Raw genomic sequence first — 26763 nt, 5'->3', positions numbered from 1 at the left:
AGAAGTGTCTGTATCTTTTAAGGTGGAGCGGTGTGTGTGAGTAAGAAGTGTCTGTATCTTTTAATGTGGAGAGGTGTGTGTGAGTAAGAAGTGTGTGTATCTTTTAAGGTGGAGCCGTGTGTTTGAGTAAGAAGCGTCTGTATCTTTTTAAGGTGGAGCGGTGTGTGTGAGTAAGAAGCGTCTGTATCTTTTAATGTGGAGAGGTGTGTGTGAGTAATAAGTGTCTTTATCTTTTAAGGTGGAGCGGTGTGTGTGAGTAAGAAGCGTCTGTATCTTTTTAAGGTGGAGCGGCGTGTGTGTGAGTAAGAAGCGTCTGTATCTTTTTAAGGTGGAGCGGTGTGTGTGAGTAAGAAGCGACTGTATCTTTTAATGTGGAGCGTTTTGTGTGAGCAAGAAGCGACTGTATCTTTTAAGGTGGAGCGGTGTGTGTGAGTAAGAAGCGACTGTATCTTTTAAGGTGGAGCGTTTTGTGTGAGTAAGAAGCGACTGTATCTTTTAAGTTGGAGCGTTTTGTGTGAGTAAGAAGCGACTGTATCTTTTAAGGTGGAGCGGTGTGTGTGAGTAAGAAGCGACTGTATCTTTTAAGTTGGAGCGTTTTGTGTGAGTAAGAAGCGACTGTATCTTTTAAGGTGGAGCGGTGTGTGTGAGTAAGAAGCGACTGTATCTTTTAAGGTGGAGCGGTGTTTCTGAGTAAGAAGCGTCTGTATCTTTTAATGTGGAGAGGTGTTTGTGAGTAAGAAGTGTCTGTATCTTTTAAGGTGGAGCGGTGTGTGTGAGTAAGAAGCGTCTGTATCTTTTTAAAGTGGAGCGTTGTGTGTAAGTAAGAAGTGTCTGTATCTTTTAAGGTGGAGCGGTGTGTGTGAGTAAGAAGCGTCTGTATCTTTTTAAGGTGGAGAGGTGTGTGTGAGTAAGAAGCGTCTGTATCTTTTAAGGTGGATCGGTGTGTGTGAGTAAGAAGCGACTGTATCTTTTAATTTGGAGCGTTTTGTGTGAGTAAGAAGCGACTGTATCTTTTAAGGTGGAGCGGTGTGTGTGAGTAAGAAGCGACTGTATCTTTTAAGGTGGAGTGGTGTGTCTGAGTAAGAAGCGTCTGTATCTTTTAAGGTGGAGCGGTGTGTGTGAGTAAGAATCTACTGTATCTTTTAAGGTGGAGCGGTGTGTGTGAGTAAGAATCTACTGTATCTTTTAAGGTGGAGCGGTGTGTGTGAATAAGAATCTACTGTATCTTTTAAGGTGGAGCGGTGTGTGTGAGTAAGAAGCGACAGTATCTTTTAATGTGGAGCGGTGTGTGTGAGTAAGAAGCGACTGTATCTTTTAAGTTGGAGCGTTGTGTGTGAGTAAGAAGCGACTGTATCATTTAAGGTGGAGTGTTGTGTGTGAGTAAGAAGCGACTGTATCTTTTAACGTGGAGCGGTTTGTGTGAGTAAGAAGCGTCTGTATCTTTTAATGTGGAGCGATGTGTTTGAGTAAGAAGCGTCTGTATCTTTTAAGGTGGAGCGGTGTGTGTGAGTAAGAAGCGACTGTATCTTTTAAGGTGGAGCGGTGTGTGTGAGTAAGAAGCGCCTGTATCTTTTAATGTGGAGCGGTGTGTGTGAGTAAGAAGCGACTGTATCTTTTAAGGTGGAGCGGTGTGTGTGAGTAAGAAGCGTCTGTATCTTTTAATGTGGAGCGGTGTGTGTGAGTAAGAAGCGACTGTATCTTTTAAGGTGGAGCGTTGTGTGTGAGTAAGAAGCGACTGTATCTTTTAAGGTGGAGCGGTGTGTGTGAGTAAGAAGCCTCTGTATCTTTTAATGTGGAGCGGTGTGTGTGAGTAAGAAGCGACTGTATCTTTTAAGGTGGAGCGTTGTGTGTGAGTAAGAAGCGACTGTATCTTTTAAGGTGGAGCGGTGTGTGTGAGTAAGAAGCGTCTGTATCTTTTAATGTGGAGCGGTGTGTGTGAGTAAGAAGCGACTGTATCTTTTAAGGTGGAGCGTTGTGTGTGAGTAAGAAGCGACTGTATCTTTTAAGGTGGAGCGGTGTGTGTGAGTAAGAAGCGACTGTATCTTTTAAGTTGGAGCGGTGTGTGTGAGTAAGAAGCAACTGTATCTTTTAAGGTGGAGCGGTGTGTGTGAGTAAGAAGTGACTGTATCTTTTAAGGTGGAGCGGTGTGTGTGAGTAAGAAGCGACTGTATCTTTTAAGGTGGAGCGGTGTGTGTAAGTAAGAAGTGTCTGTATCTTTTAAGGTGGAGCGGTGTGTGTGAGTAAGAAGCGTCTGTATCTTTTAATGTGGAGAGGTGTGTGTGAGTAAGAAGTGTGTGTATCTTTTAAGGTGGAGCCGTGTGTTTGAGTAAGAAGCGTCTGTATCTTTTTAAGGTGGAGCGGTGTGTGTGAGTAAGAAGCGTCTGTATCTTTTAATGTGGAGAGGTGTGTGTGAGTAAGAAGTGTCTTTATCTTTTAAGGTGGAGCGGTGTGTGTGAGTAAGAAGCGTCTGTATCTTTTTAAGGTGGAGCGGCGTGTGTGTGAGTAAGAAGCGTCTGTATCTTTTTAAGGTGGAGCGGTGTGTGTGAGTAAGAAGCGACTGTATCTTTTAATGTGGAGCGTTTTGTGTGAGCAAGAAGCGACTGTATCTTTTAAGGTGGAGCGGTGTGTGTGAGTAAGAAGCGACTGTATCTTTTAAGGTGGAGCGTTTTGTGTGAGTAAGAAGCGACTGTATCTTTTAAGTTGGAGCGTTTTGTGTGAGTAAGAAGCGACTGTATCTTTTAAGGTGGAGCGGTGTGTGTGAGTAAGAAGCGACTGTATCTTTTAAGTTGGAGCGTTTTGTGTGAGTAAGAAGCGACTGTATCTTTTAAGGTGGAGCGGTGTGTGTGAGTAAGAAGCGACTGTATCTTTTAAGGTGGAGCGGTGTTTGTGAGTAAGAAGCGTCTGTATCTTTTAATGTGGAGAGGTGTTTGTGAGTAAGAAGTGTCTGTATCTTTTAAGGTGGAGCGGTGTGTGTGAGTAAGAAGCGTTTGTATCTTTTTAAAGTGGAGCGTTGTGTGTAAGTAAGAAGTGTCTGTATCTTTTAAGGTGGAGCGGTGTGTGTGAGTAAGAAGCGTTTGTATCTTTTAATGTGGAGAGGTGTGTGTGAGTAAGAAGTGTCTGTATGTTTTAAGGTGGAGCGGTGTGTGTGAGTAAGAAGCGTCTGTATCTTTTTAAGGTGGATCGGTGTGTGTGAGTAAGAAGCGTCTGTATCTTTTAAGGTGGATCGGTGTGTGTGAGTAAGAAGCGACTGTATCTTTTAATTTGGAGCGTTTTGTGTGAGTAAGAAGCGACTGTATCTTTTAAGGTGGAGCGGTGTGTGTGAGTAAGAAGCGACTGTATCTTTTAAGGTGGAGTGGTGTGTGTGAGTAAGAAGCGTCTGTATCTTTTAAGGTGGAGCGGTGTGTGTGAGTAAGAATCTACTGTATCTTTTAAGGTGGAGCGGTGTGTGTGAGTAAGAAGCGACTGTATCTTTTAAGGTGGAGCGGTGTGTGTGTGAGTAAGAAGCGACAGTATCTTTTAATGTGGAGCGGTGTGTGTGAGTAAGAAGCGACTGTATCTTTTAAGTTGGAGCGTTGTGTGTGAGTAAGAAGCGACTGTATCATTTAAGGTGGAGTGTTGTGTGTGAGTAAGAAGCGACTGTATCTTTTAACGTGGAGCGGTTTGTGTGAGTAAGAAGCGTCTGTATCTTTTAATGTGGAGCGATGTGTTTGAGTAAGAAGCGTCTGTATCCTTTAAGGTGGAGCGGTGTGTGTGAGTAAGAAGCGACTGTATCTTTTAAGGTGGAGCGGTGTGTGTGAGTAAGAAGCGCCTGTATCTTTTAATGTGGAGCGGTGTGTGTGAGTAAGAAGCGACTGTATCTTTTAAGGTGGAGTGGTGTGTGTGAGTAAGAAGCGTCTGTATCTTTTAATGTGGAGCGGTGTGTGTGAGTAAGAAGCGACTGTATCTTTTAAGGTGGAGCGTTGTGTGTGAGTAAGAAGCGACTGTATCTTTTAAGGTGGAGCGGTGTGTGTGAGTAAGAAGCCTCTGTATCTTTTAATGTGGAGCGGTGTGTGTGAGTAAGAAGCGACTGTATCTTTTAAGGTGGAGCGTTGTGTGTGAGTAAGAAGCGACTGTATCTTTTAAGGTGGAGCGGTGTGTGTGAGTAAGAAGCGTCTGTATCTTTTAATGTGGAGCGGTGTGTGTGAGTAAGAAGCGACTGTATCTTTTAAGGTGGAGCGTTGTGTGTGAGTAAGAAGCGACTGTATCTTTTAAGGTGGAGCGGTGTGTGTGAGTAAGAAGCGACTGTATCTTTTAAGTTGGAGCGGTGTGTGTGAGTAAGAAGCAACTGTATCTTTTAAGGTGGAGCGGTGTGTGTGAGTAAGAAGCAACTGAATCTTTTAAGGTGGAGCGATGTGTGTGAGTAAGAAGCGTCTGTATCTTTTAATGTGGAGCGGTGTGTGTGAGTAAGAAGCGACTGTATCTTTTAAGGTGGAGCGTTGTGTGTGAGTAAGAAGCGACTGTATCTTTTAAGGTGGAGCGTTGTGTGTGAGTAAGAAGCGTCTGTATCTTTTAAGTTGGAGCGTTGTGTGTGAGTAAGAAGCGACTGTATCTTTTAATGTGGAGCGGTGTGTGTGAGTAAGAAGCGACTGTATCTTTTAAGGTGGAGCGTTGTGTGTGAGTAAGAAGCGACTGTATCTTTTAAGGTGGAGCGGTGTGTGTGAGTAAGAAGCGACTGTATCTTTTAAGTTGGAGCGGTGTGTGTGAGTAAGAAGCAACTGTATCTTTTAAGGTGGAGCGGTGTGTGTGAGTAAGAAGCGTCTGTATCTTTTAAGGTGGAGCGGTGTGTGTGAGTAAGGAGAGCTGTTTAGTTTTGGAGCACTTTCACTCTGTGTTTACTTTCATGCAGTTAGCGCTCTCCTGAGTTTAGAGTAAGCAGGAATAGATATAGGAATAGAATAGACAGCATGCTATATGTAAACAGTTATGGATAAGCATCCTCCTTTTTGTTATGGATACTACCTACACATCAAAAGCATGCTTACGAAAGCTAAAATAAGAAAATATGGTAATGTTACAGGAAATAATTCTGTTAAAGTTGTTCTTGAAATTCATGATTGTGGCCTAAACTGGTTTTGTAAAGTTGTGTTGATTAGTTTAGTTTAGATCAAGTGTGTTCCACTCAGACACACATTCAGAGTTAATCAAGCGTAGTGCTATAGATGAAGTGATGCATTTGGGATTGACCAAGTATGTAGCTATGGAAAAGCAGCCTTAATCTGTTCTATTTTAGAGTGAAAACACATGTTTCAGCTTGTATATCAATCAGAAAAATACCATGAGAGCCAATCAAATCACAGCAGTGTTCAGCTGCAAAAATTCAAGACTGGAAAAGAGGAGTTAAATCATGACTAATAAACTAATTAATTTTTCAAACATCCAAAAAATGTGTGCACACTCAGACATAATTACACTTCATCAAAACCAGATTAATTACATTCCTTACTGTAAGTGACTGAGGAGTTGGATTGTAGAAGCCGTGTAGCTAACAAGCTCCAAAAGCTGATAATGAAGTAATCAAACTGTGTGAGGTACGAAATAAAACCTGGAGATTATACTAAATGTTGGAAATGGGTTCAGATGCTGAACATAGCTCATCAAGAAGAGCAAAGGTGAGGTCACTAGAGAAATCCGAGAAAACATCCGAGAAGTAGGTGGGATTAAATGACAGATGACGCAGTTGAAATTACAAATAAAAGCCAAAATCTAGAAGAAGTGAAAAAATAATGTGAATTCCACAAGCTGCTACAAATATCCTAAAATTTGGAATAAAGCACAAAATTCCTAGCTGTAAACAGGAATTGTGAGTTGAAACAAATTTCCTATCTTTATAAATGCACTGCCTCCTTGTGCTAACTCTCAGTGTGCATTATGTCATTGTTTAAAGATCAGGAACAACAAAGTAGTCGATGACCATAAGGCAGAGTATGTGCATGTCATAGGAGGAACGCCTTGCCAACAGTGAAGTATGAAGGTTGATGTACCATGATTTGGGGCTGTGTTGCTGCCAGTGGCACTGTAAATATTGCATGGGTGGATGGAAGAATGGTTTCTACAAAACACCAACAAATCCTGGAAACGACTGTCTAAACAGGATGCTAAACAGAGGCTAGCTCTGGGAACGGAGCTAAAACATATGATGAAAGTCAGAATTGTGCTTCAATATTTGTCCAAAACATTGTACTGTTTGATTAGCTACAGAAGCTGTGTTGAATACATTTCAATAAATATAACAATTAATAAGTATATCTTGTTGAAGAGTGCCTACAATTTTGAATGTGTGGGGAACACAAAATGCAGGATGATATGTTATGGCCTGTGTCCCTTCTTTTCCTATAACAGCCTGATAAATGTGCCCAGAAATCGGGTCCCTCTTGGGCCTTTTTTGTTCTTCTGAGTGAGAACTGTTTCTAAAGGAAACATCAGACAGTATTTGTATTGTTTTCACTACAACAAACCAGTAATTAACATACACAGTCTATCTTTGAACAACCTGTTTCACCTGAATCTCAGAGAAGCTTCCCGTCTGATCTACAATCACAATAACAGACTAATCTAACAGATCTGCTGTTATTTAAAACCAAACCTACTCCATCAGATATGATTTATTCCTTTCCAAATGTTTTCTATAGAAAAGCATTAACCTATAGTTAGGATTGTTCTGAATAAGCTGCAAAGGAGGGAGCTTTTTCTTGCCACTGTCGCCCTCGGCTTGCTCCCCTGGGGATTGTTTATATTCTTACATTCTTCACATTTTTAAATTTCACGTCAAATATTTGTCTTACCAGAATTGTGTGAAGCTGCTTTGTGACAATATCAGTTGCAAAAAGCGCTATACAAACAAATTTAATTTGATTTAATTACTGTTTTTACTACAACAAATGAGTAATTAACATACACCGTATATCTTTGAACAACCTGTTGCACCTGAATCTCAGAGAAGCTTCACGTCTGATCTACAATCACAATAAAAGTCTAATCTAACAGATCATTTAGCTGCTGTCATTTAAAACCAAACCTACTCCATCAGATATTATTTATTCCTTGCCAAATGCTTTCAGAGAAATGTTTGCTAGCTGCTTCTCTGTAGCATGAATCATTCCAGTAGCTGACTATTTATTGTACACAGCTGACGTTAGCATCATGTTTATGTTTAGGTTGTGTATGTTCATTGTGCTCAAGACCAGGAACTTCAGCAGATCTCTGATATTAGAAGCTTCTAAAAGTGTTAGCATGCTAATACTGCTGTGTGGCATCTTTTTTAATTGCTGTGGTATGATGTGTCCACATAACAAACCTTTTTTTTCTTGTTTGGTTTTAAAGGGAATCACATACCTATCTGACATTAAATGACACCTGAGCTTTGTTTCACTTTGGGTTGCCAGGTGTGTTGTAGTAACTCACAGTACTCTGAGACACACAAAAGCATCAGAGCATTAATGGTATTTATGTGATACGCTCATTAAATAACAGCACAATACACACTATCCTTTTAATCTGTGCTCTTTTAAATTAAATTTAATCCAACAGCTTTTGAATTGTTGAGGAAAGGTTTGACTTCTTCGGCACTAACTGCTTTGTCCACAGCATTAGCAGAATTAGCATGCTAGCAATCTTTACTTCAGATCTCAGCTTGTCCGTTCTAGTCAAAAAGAACAGGTTATTTTTGTTACAAAATGCTATCCAGAGACAAAGCAGAGTGACCTGTTAAAATGGCATGTCGTGTTGGTTTCCAAATTGAATTTAAGATCACAGGTTAGAATAAGGAAACATTTTTCTGCACCATATCTGTTTATTTACTGAATTACATATACACTGTCAGAAAAACTGTTACTGAGGTGGTACCCACAGGGGCGTATATTCAGTACCTTTAGTTAGGGAACATAATTGTACCTTATTCTATTATAACTGTAGATTTTAAAGTTGTGTTGATTTCATACGCCCACTTTTAACATGTACTTCTATTTTACAAAGTTGTATAATGAAAGTTTACAGAGATCCCCCTCTCCTTCTGGAGAAGAGAATGTAATGAACCTGGACTCTAACACCACTGCTGTACCTTTAAAGATACACTACACTCATTGTAGCTTTAGTGACAGTATAAAATATACATGTTTTAGTGGATTAATGATTAATGTTTTGTGAAATCAGTAAATCCTCCACATAATATATATCATTATACTCATTAGTACCACATCTTTATGTTTTGCACCTTATTCCATTTTTGGATATGATTTGCAAACACCTGCAGGTCTATTAAATAATACACGTAAAATTGGATCAATAGAAATAACCCAAACTTTCTCACATTACCTGCAGGTAAGGATTTTAAAGGAAGATTTGTGAAGTTACATTTCAACAGTTTGTCCCAATAAGAAGAGTGTGATCTCTTTTACGAATGAATGAACCCATTTGATCTTCAATTGTTGCTGCCATTACATAAGTGTACAACTGAGGCTCTGTGTGTAGCTTAAACAACACCAGCATGAGACGTCCTGAAGACAGACATCTAAAGACAAATTAAACGAATTCCCACTGCAGACATTAAACATTACAACACAGTTCATATCACTGTGGTAATACTGTCATAGTCAATACTGCGCTGTCATTAAGTCACAGTCAGTTTGTAGTACATGTAGTACATATGTTAACATAAGAAGTGGGAATGCAGAAGGAAACATATCCAGATAAACAAGCAATTACCGAATTTACTTTACACAATATTTTTCAGATAATATTGCCAGGTTAGTTTATTGCCAATATCTATTGTTTTTACGCGTCATAAATAAATTTTCACCTGATGCTCAAAGAATTCCCATTAGGCTCTGGACCCAATGTAAAACTTTGGCGACAAAAGATTAGTTTATGAATAAATAAGTTAATCACCAGACACTGTCCTTTTTTCTTAATTTATACAATTATGAAGTGTAGTCATTATTTAAAATTATTTAACATTATTATATTTAGTTCTGACCCTAATAAAAGACCCCAAATCTAAATAAACATCTGCACTATGAAAGGTCTAAGGGATATAGATAGCATCTTACCAGCTGTATTTTGTGAATTAATTGTCAGAAAGCAGCCAAAAAGTAGCAGACACTGCAGCATCTTGCTTTAAGTTGATGGATGAATATCTGCTGATTTAGCTCAAAGTAAACAGTGTAAAGATGTCATTCATTGTCACTGAAGAAAAACGAGTCTGAGCTACTTGCTGATATGGAATTGAGTTCATGGATATAAGGAGCAGCTGATTGGCAGCTTTGCTACAAAACTGCTACAGACTCTGCCCACATTCTCATCAGAGGACAAACCAGTTCTGAATGAATTTTTGGCTTCGGCCGACACAGACATGCAATTCCAGTAAGTTACTGTACAGTTTAAAAAAAAAGATTATTTTAATGTCACAAATTCCCACCTGAAACAAGGTGAAATAAAATACTGTTTTTTTTTTGGTGTAAACATGAAGCATGGTTCAGTTACCCACTGTTTTATCTACTTACTTTTTGGTAAAGAAATACATAAATTATATTAGAAGCTAGTTTAAGATTTTATACAGAATATTAGCATGTATTTGTCTCCTCTGTATTGTGTTAGAAATTGTGTATGACTTTGAATATAATGTAATAAATTGATTATTCTGATGTAAAAAAATCAACCAGTGGATTTCCCTTTGTATTTGGTTGGTGTGATCACTTTCAAATATCAGAATAATTTTGTTATTGTTCAACTGTATGAACATAGGTTGAATAAACGCTATAGAAAAGCATTAACCAATAGTTAGGAGTGTTCTGAATAAGCTGCAAAGGAGGGAGCTTTTTCTTGCCACTGTTGCCTTCGGCTTGCTCCCCTGGGGATCGTTTAGATTCTTACATTCTTCACATTTTTAAATTTCACATCAAATATTTGTCTTACCAGAATTGTGTGAAGCTGCTTTGTGACAATATCAGTTGCAAAAAGCGCTATACAAACAAATTTAATTTGATTTAATTACTGTTTTTACTACAACAAATGAGTAATTAACATACACCGTATATCTTTGAACAACCTGTTGCACCTGAATCTCAGAGAAGCTTCACGTCTGATCTACAATCACAATAAAAGTCTAATCTAACAGATCATTTAGCAATCTGTGGAATTCTGTGAAGCCGCTTTGTGACAACATCAGTTGTGAAAAGCGCTATATAAAAAAATTGATTTAATTTGATTTGATTTAGCTGCTGTCATTTAAAACCAAACCTACTCCATCAGATATTATTTATTCCTTGCCAAATGCTTTCAGAGAATTGTTTGCTAGCTGCTTCTCTGTAGCATGAATCATTCCAGTAGCTGACTATTTATTGTACACAGCTGACGTTAGCATCATGTTTATGTTTAGGTTGTGTATGTTCATTGTGCTCAAGGCCAGGAACTTCAGCAGATCTCTGATATTAGAAGCTTCTAAAAGTGTTAGCATGCTAATACTGCTGTGTGGCATCTTTTTTAATTGCTGTGGTATGATGTGTCCACATAACAAACCTTTTTTTTCTTGTTTGGTTTTAAAGGGAATCACATACCTATCTGACATTAAATGACACCTGAGCTTTGTTTCACTTTGGGTTGCCAGGTGTGTTGTAGTAACTCACAGTACTCTGAGACACACAAAAGCTTCAGAGCATTAATGGTATTTATGTGCTACGCTCATTAAATAACAGCACAATACACACTATCCTTTTAATCTGTGCTCTTTTAAATTAAAGTTAATACAACAGCTTTTGAAATGTTGAGGAAAGGTTTGACTTCTTCGGCACTAACTGCTTTGTCCACAGCATTAGCAGAATTAGCATGCTAGCAATCTTTACTTCAGATCTCAGCTTGTCCGTTCTAGTCAAAAAGAACAGGTTATTTTTGTTACAAAATGCTATCCAGAGACAAAGCAGAGTGACCTGTTAAAATGGCATGTCGTGTTGGTTTCCAAATTGAATTTAAGATCACAGGTTGGAATAAGGAAACATTTTTCTGCACCATATCTGTTTATTTACTGAATTACATATACACTGTCAGAAAAACTGTTACTGAGGTGGTACCCACAGGGGCGTATATTCAGTACTTTTAGTTAGGGAACATAATTGTACCTTATTCTATTATAACTAAGTTGTGTTGATTTCATACACCCACTTTTAATATGTAGTTCTATGTGACATTAAAATGAATACAAATTAAATATAAAATATATGAATTAATAACAGAATATATTTATTTAGCCCTGTGAAGGACTGGTGTCCCCTCCAGGGTGTATTCCTGCCTTGCGCCCGATGATTCCAGGTAGACTCTGGACCCCCCGCGACCCTAAATTGGATAAGCGGTTACAGATAATGGATGGATGGATATATTTATTTAATGATTTAATGATTAATGTGTTGTGAAATCAGTAAATCCTCCACATAATATATATCATTATACTCATTAGTACCACATCTTTATGTTTTGCCCCTTTTTTCCCTTTTTGGATATGATTTGCAAACACCTGCAGGTCTATTAAATAATACACGTAAAATTGGATCAATAGAAATAACCCAAACTTTCTCACATTACCTCAAGGCAAGGATTTTAAAGGAAGTAAAGTAAGAAAACTGTCTTAGATTTGTGAAGTTACATTTCAACAGTTTCAAGAGAAAAAGAAAAAAGTGATCTCTTTTACGAATGAATGAACCCATTTGATCTTCAATTGTTGCTGCCATTACATAAGTGTACAACTGAGGCTCTGTGTGTAGCTTAAACAACACCAGCATGAGACGTCCTGAAGACAGACATCTAAAGACAAATTAAACCCAGTCCAAAGACATGAACTGGGTTAGGGTTAATATTTAATAATAATTTAAATGTATTTAACATTATTATATTTAGTTCTGACCCTAATAAAAGACCCCAAATCTAAATCAGCATCTGCACTATGAAAGGTCTAAGGGATATAGATAGCATCTTACCAGCTGTACTTTGTGAATTAATTGTCAGAAAACAGCCAAAAAGTAGCAGACACTGCAGCATCTTGCTTTAAGTTGATGGACGAATATCTGCTGATTTAGCTCAAAGTAAACAGTGTAAAAACATCATTGGAACGGAAGCAAAATGAGCCTGAGCTACTTGCTGATATGGAATTGAGTTCATGGATTTAAGGAGCAGCTGATTGACAGCTTTACTGCGCAACTGCCCCAGACTCTGCCCACATTCTCCTCAGAGGACAAACCAGTTCTGAATGAAGTTTTGGCTTCGGCTGACACAGGCATGCAATTCAAGTCACTGTAAAGTTAAAAAAAATGAGAGAGAGAGTTTCATACCAATCCCACCATTCATCACTTCATTTACATCTGAAATTTGAAAAATGTACAACAGAAGAATACGTTTTAAAGGGTTTAAATGGTCCAGTCAGAGTAAAAAGGGTCTGTTTGGACTTCTGAATTTCCGCAGCTAATACAGACATTTTACTGTGGTCATATAAATTGTATCACAAGAAATAAAAGCAGTGGGTTGAGGCAAATATTTTAAAAAATAACTGAGATTTGTATTATCATGTGTAAGAAACCATTTTCAAAAACAGTGCTATAAATTACCATACAGAACACATTCTCCATCAATCTTATTGTGCAAATGATACTATATAGAATTTACTGGTTCTAAGCACAACTACCTTGACTAAAGAACTCTTGAAGAATGATATTTTTAAGAGCTGCACATGGGACTTTTATTTTGTAAAGGCGGCAGTGTTACTTAGCAAGTTAGCTTCTGGTTAGTCTTGCGAACGCGTGTCCAGCACTTTTCCGTGTTTAAAACAGTAAAACTCAGTTAGTTTGTATTATTCGGATGCAGAAAATAATTACAAATGAACCATGTGAGAGTAAGTGTGTTTACTGTGGGTTCTCCGTGGTACTGGGAGGGTTTGTGGGCTGTGTTTGTGCAACGCTGCAGGGTTAACGTTAGAGAATGAGAAATAATCTCTGGGTTTATTGAGTTTCAGCTCAGATATTAGGATATTGATACTGTTTAAACGGAATCAAAAGGCTCAGGAGAACGCGTAATAGGGAATAAGAGATAATTATGAAGGAGATTTGAAGATTTACTGATGAATTATTTGTTGAAGCTCATCTAAAGGCGTTAGGGTCCAGGCGTTTCAGTGGAGGTGTCTGGTCTTGCTGTTCCTCTCGGTCCCTCCCTCTGTGTATATATGTACATACACGGATCAGCCATAACATTAAAGCCACCTCCTTGTTCTTACTCACATTCTTCATTTCATTAGCCCCATTCACCGTCCAAGTTCTCTTTATGTGTCCACGATTACAGACTGTAGTCCATCAGCTGCTCTGCCTACTTTGTTGGACTCTTTCACCCTGTTGTGTAGGACCCCCACAGGACAGGTCTGATTTGGATGGTTGATCGTTCATGATTTGAGTGGTGGATGGTAGTGTATGTAGTTCTGGTGTGAGTGGATCAGACCCAGCAGTGTTGCTGGGGTTCTTATATCCCTCAGGATCACTCCTGGAATTAGAATATTCCATCAAATCAAAAACCTTTGGCCAAAAGTTTCCTGTGGCCACTTGTGAGGACCCTAACCCACCACCACCGAGTCAGAGTCACTGTGGCGCTGAGAATGATGCACCACCGCAAATCATACCTGTTCTGTTTGGCCTTGGCGGCTGACAATTGTAGAATTGGGTGAAAGTTGGCTCCCAAAGTATGCAGAGTAACAGATGTCCTCCAGTTTGTAATTGTAGATGTGCAAAGTCTTTCTAAACGCTTAGTGGAGCTGTTAAAATGTGTCTAGAGGGGAGATCATTTTGGCTTATTGCTGTGTAAACTTGTGTTTTTATCACTCTGAATATGTTAGTTCTCAATTATTGTGGAATATTGTAAAAACAGGGATGTTATCCACATATTCTACATATTTGGAAGTTCCTTATGACCTGTTATCTAATGTGGAGGTTTTTTTTGTTTCTCTTAGGGTCATGTGTTGCTAAGACAGTGGGGAGAATCTGCTACTGGCCATGGATAGAGATTTACTCAGACAGTCTGTGGCGTATCATGGACAAAGTCTTTTTTCTCTTTTAAAATGTGAGCAGAATGAAAATCCGGATTTCAATCTTGTTGCAGCTGATCTCGCCAAGTCATTTCATCAAAGGTAGGATCTGGGTTTTTAATGTTTCTTATGAGAAAGCTGATGTGGATCTTTAGAATAAACTTAATCCTAAGAAAATCCTTTGAAATTCCTTCTGTTTGAAGTGACATTAGTTGTGGTATTTTTTGCAGCACCAGTCATAAATATAATTTTTACACTGATACTTATAAGTCAAATCAATTAAACATCCATGCTTCCTGTCTGGGGAAGTATACAGATATTGTTCTCAATATTTATTTGTGATACATATTTAATGCAGGGATAAAGAAGATGACAGTCCAGTTGTGGAGCAGTTCATCGCGAGGAAGGCCGACCTTCTGTTTGCTCCTCAGTGGAAGACCACCACACCAGCGGAGGACGAGTGTCATGACGACATAAGAGGTTTGCTTATGGGTTTTTCACATACATCATCAAACCTGTTTTTGATTTTCTATATTCAGTTTATTACAAACAAGCGCACTGTGTTTCCACTCGCTGGACACTTTATTAGAAACACCAGCCTTACAGATTTTATTGCCATCATTTTCTTTAGTTACTGTCATTGATGTCTGAGCTGCAGTTAAATATGTAGCCGTTTTTGCGGTGTAAGTATTAAGACAAATACAAGAGGATGTTTATCTTAGATGGCTGTACTGAAGGATTGTAAATGAGATCTCAAATCTAAGCCAAATAATCACAGTTCCCATTTTTACCAAGAAAAGCTACAGGATGATTAATGGAAACTGTGAATCAACGGTTTTTAATTGTGCTACACCAAGTTGGAGGGGGTTCTAATGAAGTGTCTAGTGAGAATCTGATTAACGTTTCATGCTGATGTCACAGAACCCTATGCCATCATGCCTCCGCTGGAGCAGTTCATGGAAGTTTCCTACGAAGAGAGACGAGAACTGTTCTACAGAGACGTGGAGCGAGGGGATATTGTTATAGGACGAATCACATCGATCCGAGACTTTGGTTTCTTTGTTAATCTTCTCTGCACCGCGGGAGACTTTGAGAGGGACGTGGAGGACCTGGAGATCACGGTAGGGGTGTTGGAGGTTTTAAAAAGGAAATTTGGCATTGGGCCTATTAGGATTGTTGGATTTAATAACAAAAAAACGTATTAATCTTCAGGGATTAGATGTCAGTTAATCCCTGCTTAAAGTAATGCTACTATTTCATTAGAACCTTCAGTATAATCATGTGTTTTATATTGAGACTTAAGGGGCTATCTGTGTTTTATTTTGGGCAGCAGGTAGTGTCGCAATCACACAGATCCAGGGGCCTGGGGGTTGTGGGTTCGATTCCCGCTCCGGGTGACTGTGTGTGAGGAGTGTGGTGTGTTCTCTCTGTGTCTGTGTGGGTTTCCTCCGGGTGACTGTCTGTGAGGAGTGTGGTGTGTTCTCCCTGTGTCTGTGTGGGTTTCCTCCGGGTGACTCAAAAGTGCCCGTAGGTGTGAGTGAATGTGTGAGTTTGTGTCACCCTGTGCCCCCTCCAGGGTGTATTCCCTGTGCCTACAGATAGGCTCTGGACCCACCACGACTCTGAACTGGATAAGGGCTCCAGATAATGAATGAATGTGTTTTATCTTTTTATAAATTAGTATTTTGTGAAACACTGTCATTATATGGATTGTTTTTAAACTCAAATTATCCGTACTGACAGCTGTAAAATATACACCACCTAGAGGTAGGACTGTCACATTTATGACATTTTAGCTGAATTAATATATATGTAAATAATATCTGTGGTCAACAAAATATATTCGTGGTCTGTGCAGAGAGTTGTGATCAGGTGATTATATAATAATAATTATCAGGCATCGCTAGAGGAAGTTATTTCTTAAACCACTGTTTTGTTTTTCAGGGTCTCTGTCCCGTACGAGACGTTCCTTCAACTGGAAACCACGATGATCCCCTGTCTTATTTCCAAGTAGGGGATTTGATCAGAGGTCAGTAAAACGTGTATTTGACTCATGCCACAACAGGGAAGTGATATTTGGAAAGTTTATATTTAAAATAATGAATGAAGACATTTTTTATGATGTTAACATATTTAATTTTGGCTTTAGGTGGTGTGAAGGATATAGACCGCTATCACGAGAAGCTAACAATCTCACTGTACTCCTCCTCACTGGCTCCAAACTCGGATAGGATCAAGCTGGGAGTGATAAGCAAGGAGGATCTACCACTTCACTACGTGTAAGATTCACATGGAGATCAACAGAGTGTTTATAATACGCCTCTCTCACATCTGTTCTGGCTGATTATAAATTATTTCCATTAAAGACAAAGATGAAGTACATTTACACAAAGGTTCTTGACATATATCATTCTTTTTCCCCTGATTCAGTCGTGGGGAAAAGGTTTCCAGTGACAGCAGTGAGACGTATGAGAGGCTCCTGCACAGTTCTCTGGGCTTCTCCAACCCGGCCAATGTGGACCTCCTTCTCAGAAAACTGGGAATTAATGACACACAGTCTGCGTCGTTGATGAGGGGATTACAGAGGTAGACAGGCTGTTCTCTTTGTTCTGTCATTGTATTTCTTTGTGTGCTGGCAGTGTGTGTATATTTCACCAATAACTGCATCCATTTGAATTGTTGGAAAATTTGAGATTTCAACAGATTTCAAACCTTTTGTTGAAAGTTATTGAGATCAAAAACCTTTATCAATGCTTCAAGCTGAAGACTAATGAATAACTTTCTTTCAACAGTAAACATTTTATGGAGGATGACTTTGCGAGTGCCATTCGGAAGAAGCAGTCTGCGTCCTGGGCTTTGAAATGGTTGGTGCAGCTCTTTTAAAAAGAAAACGTTTGAATTAGTGAAGCGTATTTGTGTCCAAATGATGTCAGACACATCTGTCTGTTTCAGTGTCAAAGCTGGAGTGGATCATTTTAAATCCGGACGACACGTGGACGCGATGAATGAGTATAACAAGGCCTTGGAGATCGACACCAATAACGTGGAGGCGCTCGTCGCTCGTGGAGCTCTGTGAGTTCACTGAAAAATAAAAAAGGCAAAGCTTTAAAGGCTAAGCGCCAGCTCTATGAAAGTGTCAAACAAATAAATACAGTGGAATTTGAGTTCCTAACTTGTGTTTATTGATCGTCAGAAAACATGTTATTTCTTACTAATTGAAGGAATAAGGTTTAAAAGACCGTTGGTCCCCCCCCAACGGTATTGGGAAACTCTAATAGGCGTCTTGCCTGTGACGTAGATGGTGGACAACACTCTAGAAGCTGCACTTAATTTAATGCAAAATGAGGAAAAGGTGTGTTGTTTTTGGCTGCAATCATTCAATGTACAGTGGGACATCTGTGAACAAATGTCCCAAAGATCCCACAATATCCAGAACATGGACTACATTTGTCCACTTTAAACGGGCACTTTGGAAAGGACCATCCGCTCACTCCGTTATCTGTAGCTCATTTCACTGGCGCTTTTCCAACAATATGGGCATGTAAGGACACCAACGAAAGGTGTTCAAGAGCCTCTGTAAAATGGAGGTAAACAGGGTGAGGACACTCACTTCGCCTGTTTTAGTTGGTGTTAGTTAACGTTAGCTTGACTCGCTAAACTCGGTGGCTCAGATTATACTCGGCTACGTAGCTGCATTACGGAGGTTTATAGTGTCGGATGAATTCGAGTTGGACTTCGATCACATTTACAAGAATAACGGTACCTCTACATTTGAGTGTAGCTTATTGCTAGGCTATTGTCGTGAATAATGTTGGTTATTTAGCTAGATACTGTCATAACAGTCAGTCATAACGGTGTTTTACCGCGGCGTTGTTCAGCTGTTGTCCACCAGTGACGTCACGGTCGCGTTCGAGAATTTCCGTAGAGAGCTCGGGTTTTTCCGTCAATTTAATAAAATTGTCAGTTTTAAAGAAAATTAAGCTGCTACTTTCATTTTAATTCATACTTATATCTGTCAGTGACTACAATAATGTGGAATATTCATGGAGCTCCATTAAGTGGTGCTTAGCCTTTAAAACATACAGCGGGAAAAAAAAATCATGTCCACTTTCTAAATGCTTCTCCTTATTTCCATGTTGCTCAGATTTCATCTTGTTGTGTAAAAACTTTGGCCTTAAGCGCTTTGTTTTTCTGCAGGTATGCAACTAAAGGCAGCTTAATGAAAGCTATAGATGATTTTGAGCTCGCTCTGGAGAGCTGTCCTACACACAGGAATGCAAAGAAATATCTGTGTCAAACGCTAGTGGAGCGAGGTGGCCAGTAAGTCCACGTTTTTTTCACACAAAGATTAAAGAGTCAGTACAATGCAACAAAAGAAAACACTCACATTGTGCCTGATCTAATGAGTGAGTGGTTAGTCGGGTCAGTGCTCCGCACCCCGCCCATCCTGTTCCTGGTCATGTAATATTATATAAGCTTTGTAAAATCTTCTCTGGTTAATGTTTACAATGTTAAAAGCATTGTGTGCTTAATGTAAGAGGAACAATTAAATGAAAACATTGTATTATTCTATAGCACCCAATTATTTTCAGTGCCTCATTTGGGAGAGGGCTCATAATTCTCTCACAGATTCTAATAAACTACAGGTAGAGAGGGATATAAACAAGTGCTATTAAAAAGGAATGATATTTCAGTGATATTTTACCTTTAAATTACATCCTCATTTTCTGAACTAAAGAGAATAGAGCTGCTGTTGTTGCTACTTTAGGCTCAGCACTGCAGAAACTGCACTATGTAACTTTTGGAGGAGGGCAGGAAACAATCGCTTCTCCATTGATTTTAGTACAGTGCTACACTAGGGGGAGCCCCAGGAGCCAAAAACCCAAGTCGTACAAAGTGTTCCTTTACAAAGTGGTTTATCGAGGTTTATTTGGTTGTTGAACAGAGGGAAATAGAAAGAAACTGAAGAATACGGATTATTTGATTATTTAAGTAAATAGTTAGTAGCTGAGTGTAGATATAATTAAAGTCTCAGATGTTATATCTGTTTGATTCTGCTCTTCAGACTGGAGGAGGAGGAGAAGCTGGTCACCGCTGAAGGACTTTATAAAAGAGCCATGGCCTTGGACGACACTTTTCAGGAGGCAGGGGAAGCACTGACGAAGCTTCAGATGCGAATCCAGGTGAGCTGGAAAAGCCCCGGACTCTGTTCACAGGGGTGTAATTGTCGAAACATTTTGACTTGTGTTTTACAAATGGTTTGATGCATCATGAGTCTCAGATTTCATCACAAACTGGTTTGATGACATTTGTTTCATGTGTTTCAGAATCATTTGTAATAAAACACATACGACTACAGAGATTATTTACACAGAAGCATAATAGTTGATAGAAATGCAATGATTTAAATTGCATTAAAAGTAATTAAAAATTAGCACATACTTACAACTTAAATTATAAATCTTAAACATTACATTCAGCTCCGGTTTCCTCCCACGCTCCAAAAACACACGTTGGTAGGTGGATTGGAGACTCAAAAGTGTCCGTAGGTGTGAGTGAGTGTGTGAGTGTGTGTCGCCCTGTGAATGACTGGCGCCCCCTCCAGGCCATGTTCCCACCTCACACCCAGTGATTCCAGGTAGACTCCAGACCCACCGCCGCCCTGAATGAATGAACATTACATTCAACAAAATCTGCTCATTTTCCAGATGAAGTAAAATTCTTGGACTCTTTTTGAACCTCAAAATAGAATAAAAAGCATTGTTTTGTTTAATATATGTTTTAAATTCTTACATTTAGTAATTTAGGGCTGTAATTATTGCAGCTACATATATTATTTAGAGCAGGTCCCAGTGAATACAGGCAGCAGTGATGCTCTGATGTATTTTTACACCCCAGTTCCTGACCTCAGCTTTTTTGGAGCGAGGCCTGTGCTGTATTTTTGAAATGTTCAGAGTCTGTTGGGAGGTTGAGGGTCGGTATCTTGTTATACTGATTAAATATTTTTGTTATTTATGTGTCTCCTTGATGTGGGACATTGAATCCTGATTGCTGTGGGCCCTTGAATCCTTCCTAATTGCGCCTGGTCGGCATAAACGGCATCTCTGGAAAACCCCATTTGGACTGAAACTGTGCTGGTTTGTATTCCGCTGCTTGTACTAACTGGTAACTCTTTTTTTTTTTTTTTTTTTTTTTTTCATATCCATTGTTAAATTGCAAAATGCTTTTTCCCCATTTTTGATGTCCTGTCTTGATGCTTGGAACGGGCAATGATCTTCTGAAATGGCTTCTTTGTTCGTAATAATGGTATTCTCTGCCGGCATTGCTATGCAAAAACCTTGCTGTTTGGAATGTTTGACGTCCCTGATGGGTGCCTGCATGCCTGATTGATCTCTTTTCTTGCGTGGTGTTGATTTTTGCACTGTGCCAATTGACCGCGTATAAAGAAAACACTTCAACTTAAAGCCGAGGAGGCTTCTAGGGAGAAGGAAAAGCAACCGACTGCCGAGACAAGTGCAGAAAAGTTGCGTAAGATCTTAAAAGAGGAAAAAAGGTAACGTCATAAACACGCATTCACACTTAACCCTGCTTCAGCATTCGTCGTCATTTATGAATTTTTGTTTTTAGTGTATATGCATTTCTGCTGAGTCAAACACTGAAGACACTGTTTATTTGAGTCGATACTGGATAATTCATATACGTACGTACAACTGAGCGGGTCACACACCCACAGGGCGGATTCTGCTCTTTTAACACAAGACACGAAATGTCAGAAACACATGAGTTAAAATTAATATACAGTTTAATCCTATTGTCCCCACCATTGTGTAGTTACAGTCAAATATTAATATCACATCACACAGACCTAGTTAATGGTAATCACTAAAATATTATAGTAGTTTATTGTAATTTACTGTAGTTACTGCGGAATAACACTTATTGATACAATAATCAGTAATCAATAATCGATCTACAGGTTAAAGCTTATGTTTATGACCCGTTTGGGTGACGATGATGAGATGCTTGTTCAGTTTTTAGTCTGTGAACCTTACTCACCTCCAGAATGAAGAAGAAAAGGAGGAGATCGGACTCTTCCTCTGTAACGTCCTCCAGCTCTGAATCCTCCAGCGATGACTCCGGTCGCAAAAAATCCAAAAAACGGAAGCACAAGAGGAGACGGTCTTCACACAGCAGCAAAAAACGCAAGAGGAGAGTCTCCTCCAGGGATAACAGAACTCCCGAGGAAGAGGAGGACGAAGAATATCCGCTTCCAGCCAACACATCCGCCTCCTTCATCGATCAGAAACAGGCCCTGGCCCGACTCATCGACGAGGAAATCGTGGAGGAAAGGCAGAGGTATCAGGAAAGACGAGGTAGGTTTGAAGATGATGTTTTTGGGCACAGCCCTCCAGGCCGTCACAGTAAGCCCAGAAGTTGTCACGATGCACCTGGAGTGAACGGAAGGGAGAAAGAGAGAGACAAGCACTGGCGGAAGTCTGACGAAGGCCAAAGCAGCCGTAGAGACGATTCCCGCGATTCTTTCTCCCGAAGCAGACGGGATTCCTCTTCCTCCGCTTACTCCGAGTACTCGCGCAAATCCGACCGACCGAGAGACGACTCCGGCCACGGTGGAAATGACTGCAGAGATAGAGATGGTAAATCTGAGCCACATCGTCGGCGCAGCGGAGGAAGTGATAGAAGTGTGTGCAGGTTAAGCACTGGAGATGGAAGCAGTGTCTCGGAAGGAAGCAAGAAAACACTCCCTGCAAATTTACTAGATATCTTCAACCAGATCGCAGAGTTCGAGAAGGAAAAGAAGCAGAAGAAATGAACTGAAAACTGGCCCCGTGAAAATGGTTGTAAAGCGGTGGGAAAAATATAATTCTCTCGGATGCATTGTGATTCTCTCGTGTAAGATTCAGAGCACATCATAGTCTTACTCTTATAGGCTCTTTGTGTCCTCTGCTGTAATATAATCTTTGGTGCAGCTTCACTGGGATCTTGCAAATGCATGCATTGGTCAAAACCATTGTTTATGTGAAGTTTCAAGGTCTGATTACATAGTAAATAATTACCTAATGTAGGACACAGCTTCATTTAGCACAGAGGATAACCAGCTTAAAGGCTAGCCCAGTGAAACCGTTATTACTGGGCTTTAAGTTGAAATGTTTACTGTGAAGTGCTAGCTACCGTTTGAGGGACATTCTCAGCTTTTAACCGCTGATGTGACTCGTAGGAATGATGCAAATAAGAAACGTTTCTCATAGTTATTTCCAGTGAACTAATTTTTTTTTTAAAGTAAGAAAAAGCCCACAGCATGAAGAAGTCTGGGGTTTCTCCAGCAGGGGGCACTACAAACACACAAGCCACTTTTTGTGTGCATCATTTAAAGAGAAGAAAGAGCTACAGCAGTGTCACAGCTTTCAAAGTGAGAGGGTAAATAGATGAGAAAGAAATGACTATTGGTTTTCATTAAGATCATAAAACACCGTCTGTTTCTGTATCTAAAGGCCACACTTATTTACAATCATACGTACCGCTTTAGAATAAGACACTTATAAAGGTTTATAAATCATTTAAAATCTGTTTGTTAATGGTTATTAAATAAGCTGTTAATGCATTAATATCCAGGTTCCGCACAAAGACAGAGGGCGACAGTGACCTGTCGTTTGACAAAGAGTGAACCTCCTCCGTCAGTCGACGTTAAACCTGTCAGCTTCAGCACGTAGTTATTAACACGTTTAACCATTTAACCACAAGCTGTGTCTCTTTATACTTTAATGATGATGGGGTGTGTGTTTAAACATGTGAAATGACTTCTTTATGAAATTAATTCTTTACCTTGACTTTTTCTGTAAGTGATTTGACACTTTCTGAATCAAACAAAAAATAGGTCACTGTCGTCCTTTCTATCACTGTGTTACAAGTGATCATTAATGAGTTTGAAGGGGTTTGCCAGCTAATTAATGACCATGTAATAAACAGGTTTTGAGCCGTGTGTGTACTTTTATAAATGTCTTATTTGGAGGTGGTACTCAGTCATAATTTTGGCAAAATACATAATTAACATTTTGAGAATAGATTTCTCCTAATAAAATGTGGGCACTGATATATAAATAAAAATAATAATGATAATAATAATAATAATGATGATAATGATAATTGCTCTTAGAAATATTTCTCTTTTTTTTTTTACATTGTTTTTGTTTTGTTCGGAGATGCTTCCTGGTAACCGAGTACCAGCAGCGTTTGTTTATTGATGTCACCTTGTATTTCTTGTTATGAAAGTTTCAGGACAGGTTCTTCTCCCTTTAAATGGACAGTTAAATGTTGTGTCGACTTTAAAGCTACAATCAGTGTATTTTATTATTGTTTTTTTTTTTTTCACTCAATTTGAACTGGGTCTGTTTTTTTTTCTGTGGACTTTTTTCTGCCAAATTCTAAAAATGTTCAAATTGCCTTTGCATTCAAAAGTCAAACTGAAGTCGAACTGATTGTAGCTTTAACTGATAGATTAGTGTCTTACAACCACAGTGCTGTCATCCTCCACTCGTCTGGCCTTTTTTTTTTTGTGTTTTGATGTTTTTTTTGGGGAATGCAGATTGTTCACACGGTGTCTGTCCGTATCCAAAATAAACAGATTTTTACAATAAAACTAAAAGAAAGTAGTGGTTCATTTGTCGTTTTAATGGACTTCCTCGTGAGTTAAACATCATTATAGTGTTTTCCTGTGGATCTTTAAAAGATATGATGAGTTTGTCTGATTTTACAGTAATGGAAAAACATTATTAATATACAAACAAGCCATTTTATAATATGTTTAGTACTGCTTTAAATATATGGAATTAAAAAAGAGATTACCATCAAAGAAGTTATATTTTTATATATATTTTCTTGACAGCAACAGTTTTGTGTGTAGTTCAGGAGACACACTAATGATAATGTAATAATACGATTTATTTGTGTTTAACATTTTCTCAAAGAACTTGAAACATCTTAGAATAAAGAAAGAATAAAAGTGTACTTTCATAATAAAAATAGTAAAAATTAAATAGACATTACTCAAATGTAGAATTATATCCACTCTGAAAATAACACTTTTAACAGGAGGTTTAAAAGAGGGTCTAAATCTATTAGTCTCAGATCAGAGGTGAAATCAGGAAAAACAAGGGCCAGTTGTAAACGTAATGGCGCTAGTCTCCGGTAGAGGGCAGTGTGACACCAGAACTCATCTAGAAACATTGCACCTACAAACATGAGTGTGTTATGTCATAGTTTAGACCTGAAAAGAAAGACATTGGAGGTTTGAAATGTTCAGTTTCAAATGTTCACTAAACTTTAGTTTCAAAATACAATGGTTGGGATGTAAACGAGTGACGGAGCGTGGATCTGGTTTTGTTGTGAAATGCTGTTCTAGAAAAACTTACCATGAAACACAGTTTGGTTGTAGTATGGTGTGTATTTGTGAGGGGGTCCTGGTCCAATGCACATGCATTTTTTGTACGTTTTTCCCCCTGTACATTTTATTTTAAGGATCAGTTATTGTTTATTTGTGAATGCACACGTGTGTGTGTGTGTGTGTGTGTTCAATGAAAAACATGTCTCCAAAATAGCAACTTTACACAAGAATAAAAATGCTTAAATTTCAATGGAAGTCAGTGTTAAAAGATTCCATTTCTAAGAGTAATTTTTGGAGTGTTTCTATTGATCCATTCTTCATGATTTTTTCAGTTTGTAGGACAGCTTCTGTGTGGACAGCTAATATATATATATATTGCATGTTATAGTTCTAAGAGGACTGTGTATCACTTCTAGAGCATGTCTTAACCTACTGTCTTTAGAAGATCAAAAATGATCAAAAAATGTCCAGACTTTGGTAATAAATTGAGTTGCAGAGATAGAGATGTCTGGTTCCATTCACCCCCACTGTACAGAGATCCACAGGTTTCTCTAAAGTCAGTCACTTCACACCAAACCACTCCGCATCACTTTGTTTACAAGTCGGGTACAACACAGAAATGTAAAACTGAAAGTCCTCCAGTAAACTGAGCTCAATAATATCTAAATATCTGTAAGTAAAGTCACGTGGGTAACTACTAACTACCAGGTAACCGCCTGAGGCTGAAATGGCATTAGTCAGGGGCTCTGGCTCATGAGTGCGAGAGGATAATGGTGTATTGGCGAGAGAGTGAAGGACACATCTGTTTTTATTGTGGTTGTGGTTCACAAAGGCAGGCTTTTGGTTCCAGCTGTGCAGCCGCGGGGGTCAGGCTGCAGCACACTGTGGCACTGGCACAAATTAAAACATAATTTCACTCTCGCATGGCTTTGTTCGGCCGCTCCGAGGCCGCGAGGTAAAAGCATCTCTCTCTCCAGGGCCACTTTAGATTCAGGAGATGTGTGCACACTCGCAGCTGAATTGGAATTCATCCCTGAAAAAGAAAGAAAAACGCACTTATGCATTAAAAAAAACCCCTTTCAGCTCAGCACCATCACATAGCGTTCAGCTCTGGCCTCGGCTTCAAAACGTACGAGCAATTTTTTTCACTATTGTATAGTGACTAGTTACTTTTATTCAAATGTATGTATTCAAAATACCCCTAAGGTCTTTTATTCATTCCAGGCAAAATAAACGGCCATTTTATGTTTACGTCAGAAGAAACTGCTAAATATAGCATGAGCTTCCCTAAACTATTAGCACATTTTATGAATATACTAAATTATTCTAATTATAAATTCCCCCATTTATAATTAAATTAATGTTTAATAATTTTCTTATTCTAAATTTCAAACTGTCCACCTTAAACAGGAACTGCACAGGGCGGAAGTGTACTTTACATTCCACCTTAAATGGGTGAATGTACAAGGCTAATTAGCAGCTTGGCTATCGCTAGCTAGCGCCTAATTTTAATTTTTCAGCGCATGTTTCCACATAAAACTAATAGTTTTATGCCCCTGAATGTTTTCTTCTCACCAGGTTTTTAGTTAGTTTTTCACTTTAAATCGTTTATGCTAACATTTACAACATTTAAGGTGGAACGGTAACTTCAGATAAAACAGCAACCTTAGCTTTACTTCTTTTTTTTTTCGATGCACTTAACAAATGTGGTCATTCAAAAAGCACAGACCCTTAAAGGTTTGACTGAAATACATGTACTTGAATGATTGAACTGAGTTACTCAGCTCTTTTTACTTCTACTTCGATTTTTATTCTCACACAGAGTGCACACAGAATCGTGAGAGACAGCACACACCCAGGACAACGGATGTTTGAACTGCTGCCCTTTGGCAGACTTTACAGACAAATTAAAATAAGGAAAAACTGACTGACTTTACAGCTGGTCCATAGCTCTGTTTTATTCAGACGTGTTACACCACTCATTCCAATCGGGCAAGTGAAATTTCTGAGTTTGTTCAATGGGTCAAGGTGCAATTTTCAATGGTAAATGTGCAATTCACTTAAAAAAAAAATTGGCTTCAATGGATCAGGTGTAAATATTTTGTCTTTTTTTAATTTGATTTTACTGTTGTGTATATAGTGTGTATCATGTCTTTTTTCTTATTTATTTGTATTTGTGCAAGTATAAAGGTACAATGGCAATAAAGCATGCATCAATTAATTTTAGATTAGATTCAATGTATTTGTCACATAGAAAGTTGTACAAGTACAACATTGCAGC

The 26763-nt window shown here is 38.8% G+C and overlaps 1 protein-coding gene across 3 annotated transcripts; it reads left to right on the top strand.

Annotated features, from left to right (window-relative positions):
- The first annotated feature begins 12773 nt into the window (after window positions 1–12773).
- Window positions 12774–23719, top strand: ttc14 (tetratricopeptide repeat domain 14). 3 transcript variants are annotated; one of them, XM_066647866.1, is made up of 13 exons: window positions 12774–12907; window positions 14009–14185; window positions 14442–14563; window positions 15005–15204; window positions 16028–16112; window positions 16233–16362; window positions 16514–16669; window positions 16876–16947; window positions 17036–17155; window positions 18281–18403; window positions 19149–19266; window positions 20530–20636; window positions 21146–23719. In XM_066647866.1, exons 2-13 carry the CDS (start codon window positions 14052–14054, stop codon window positions 21912–21914), a joined length of 2136 nt encoding a protein of 711 aa, XP_066503963.1. In that variant the 5' UTR covers window positions 12774–12907; window positions 14009–14051; the 3' UTR covers window positions 21915–23719. The 3 variants fall into 3 exon arrangements, with proteins under 3 accessions (XP_066503963.1, XP_066503965.1, XP_066503964.1); XM_066647867.1 differs by having other exon boundaries at window positions 12816–12907; window positions 14127–14185; XM_066647868.1 differs by lacking the exon at window positions 20530–20636 and having other exon boundaries at window positions 21146–21354.
- Window positions 23720–26763: the final 3044 nt, after the last annotated feature.

Source organism: Hoplias malabaricus, chromosome 16 (genome assembly GCF_029633855.1).
Source record: "Hoplias malabaricus isolate fHopMal1 chromosome 16, fHopMal1.hap1, whole genome shotgun sequence".
NCBI lineage: Eukaryota > Metazoa > Chordata > Actinopteri > Characiformes > Erythrinidae > Hoplias > Hoplias malabaricus.
Note: the sequence above shows the minus strand (reverse complement) of the source record. Positions and strands in the feature narration are given on the sequence as shown.

Coding starts and splice junctions, on each gene's coding strand:
- ttc14 (XM_066647866.1), top strand. CDS start 14,052: ATGGATAGAGATTTACTCAGACAGTCTGTGGCGTATCATGGACAAAGT. Junction 14,564..15,004: donor GTGTCATGACGACATAAGAG/GTTTGCTTATGG, acceptor CTGATGTCACAG/AACCCTATGCCATCATGCCT. Junction 16,363..16,513: donor GATCTACCACTTCACTACGT/GTAAGATTCACA, acceptor CCCCTGATTCAG/TCGTGGGGAAAAGGTTTCCA.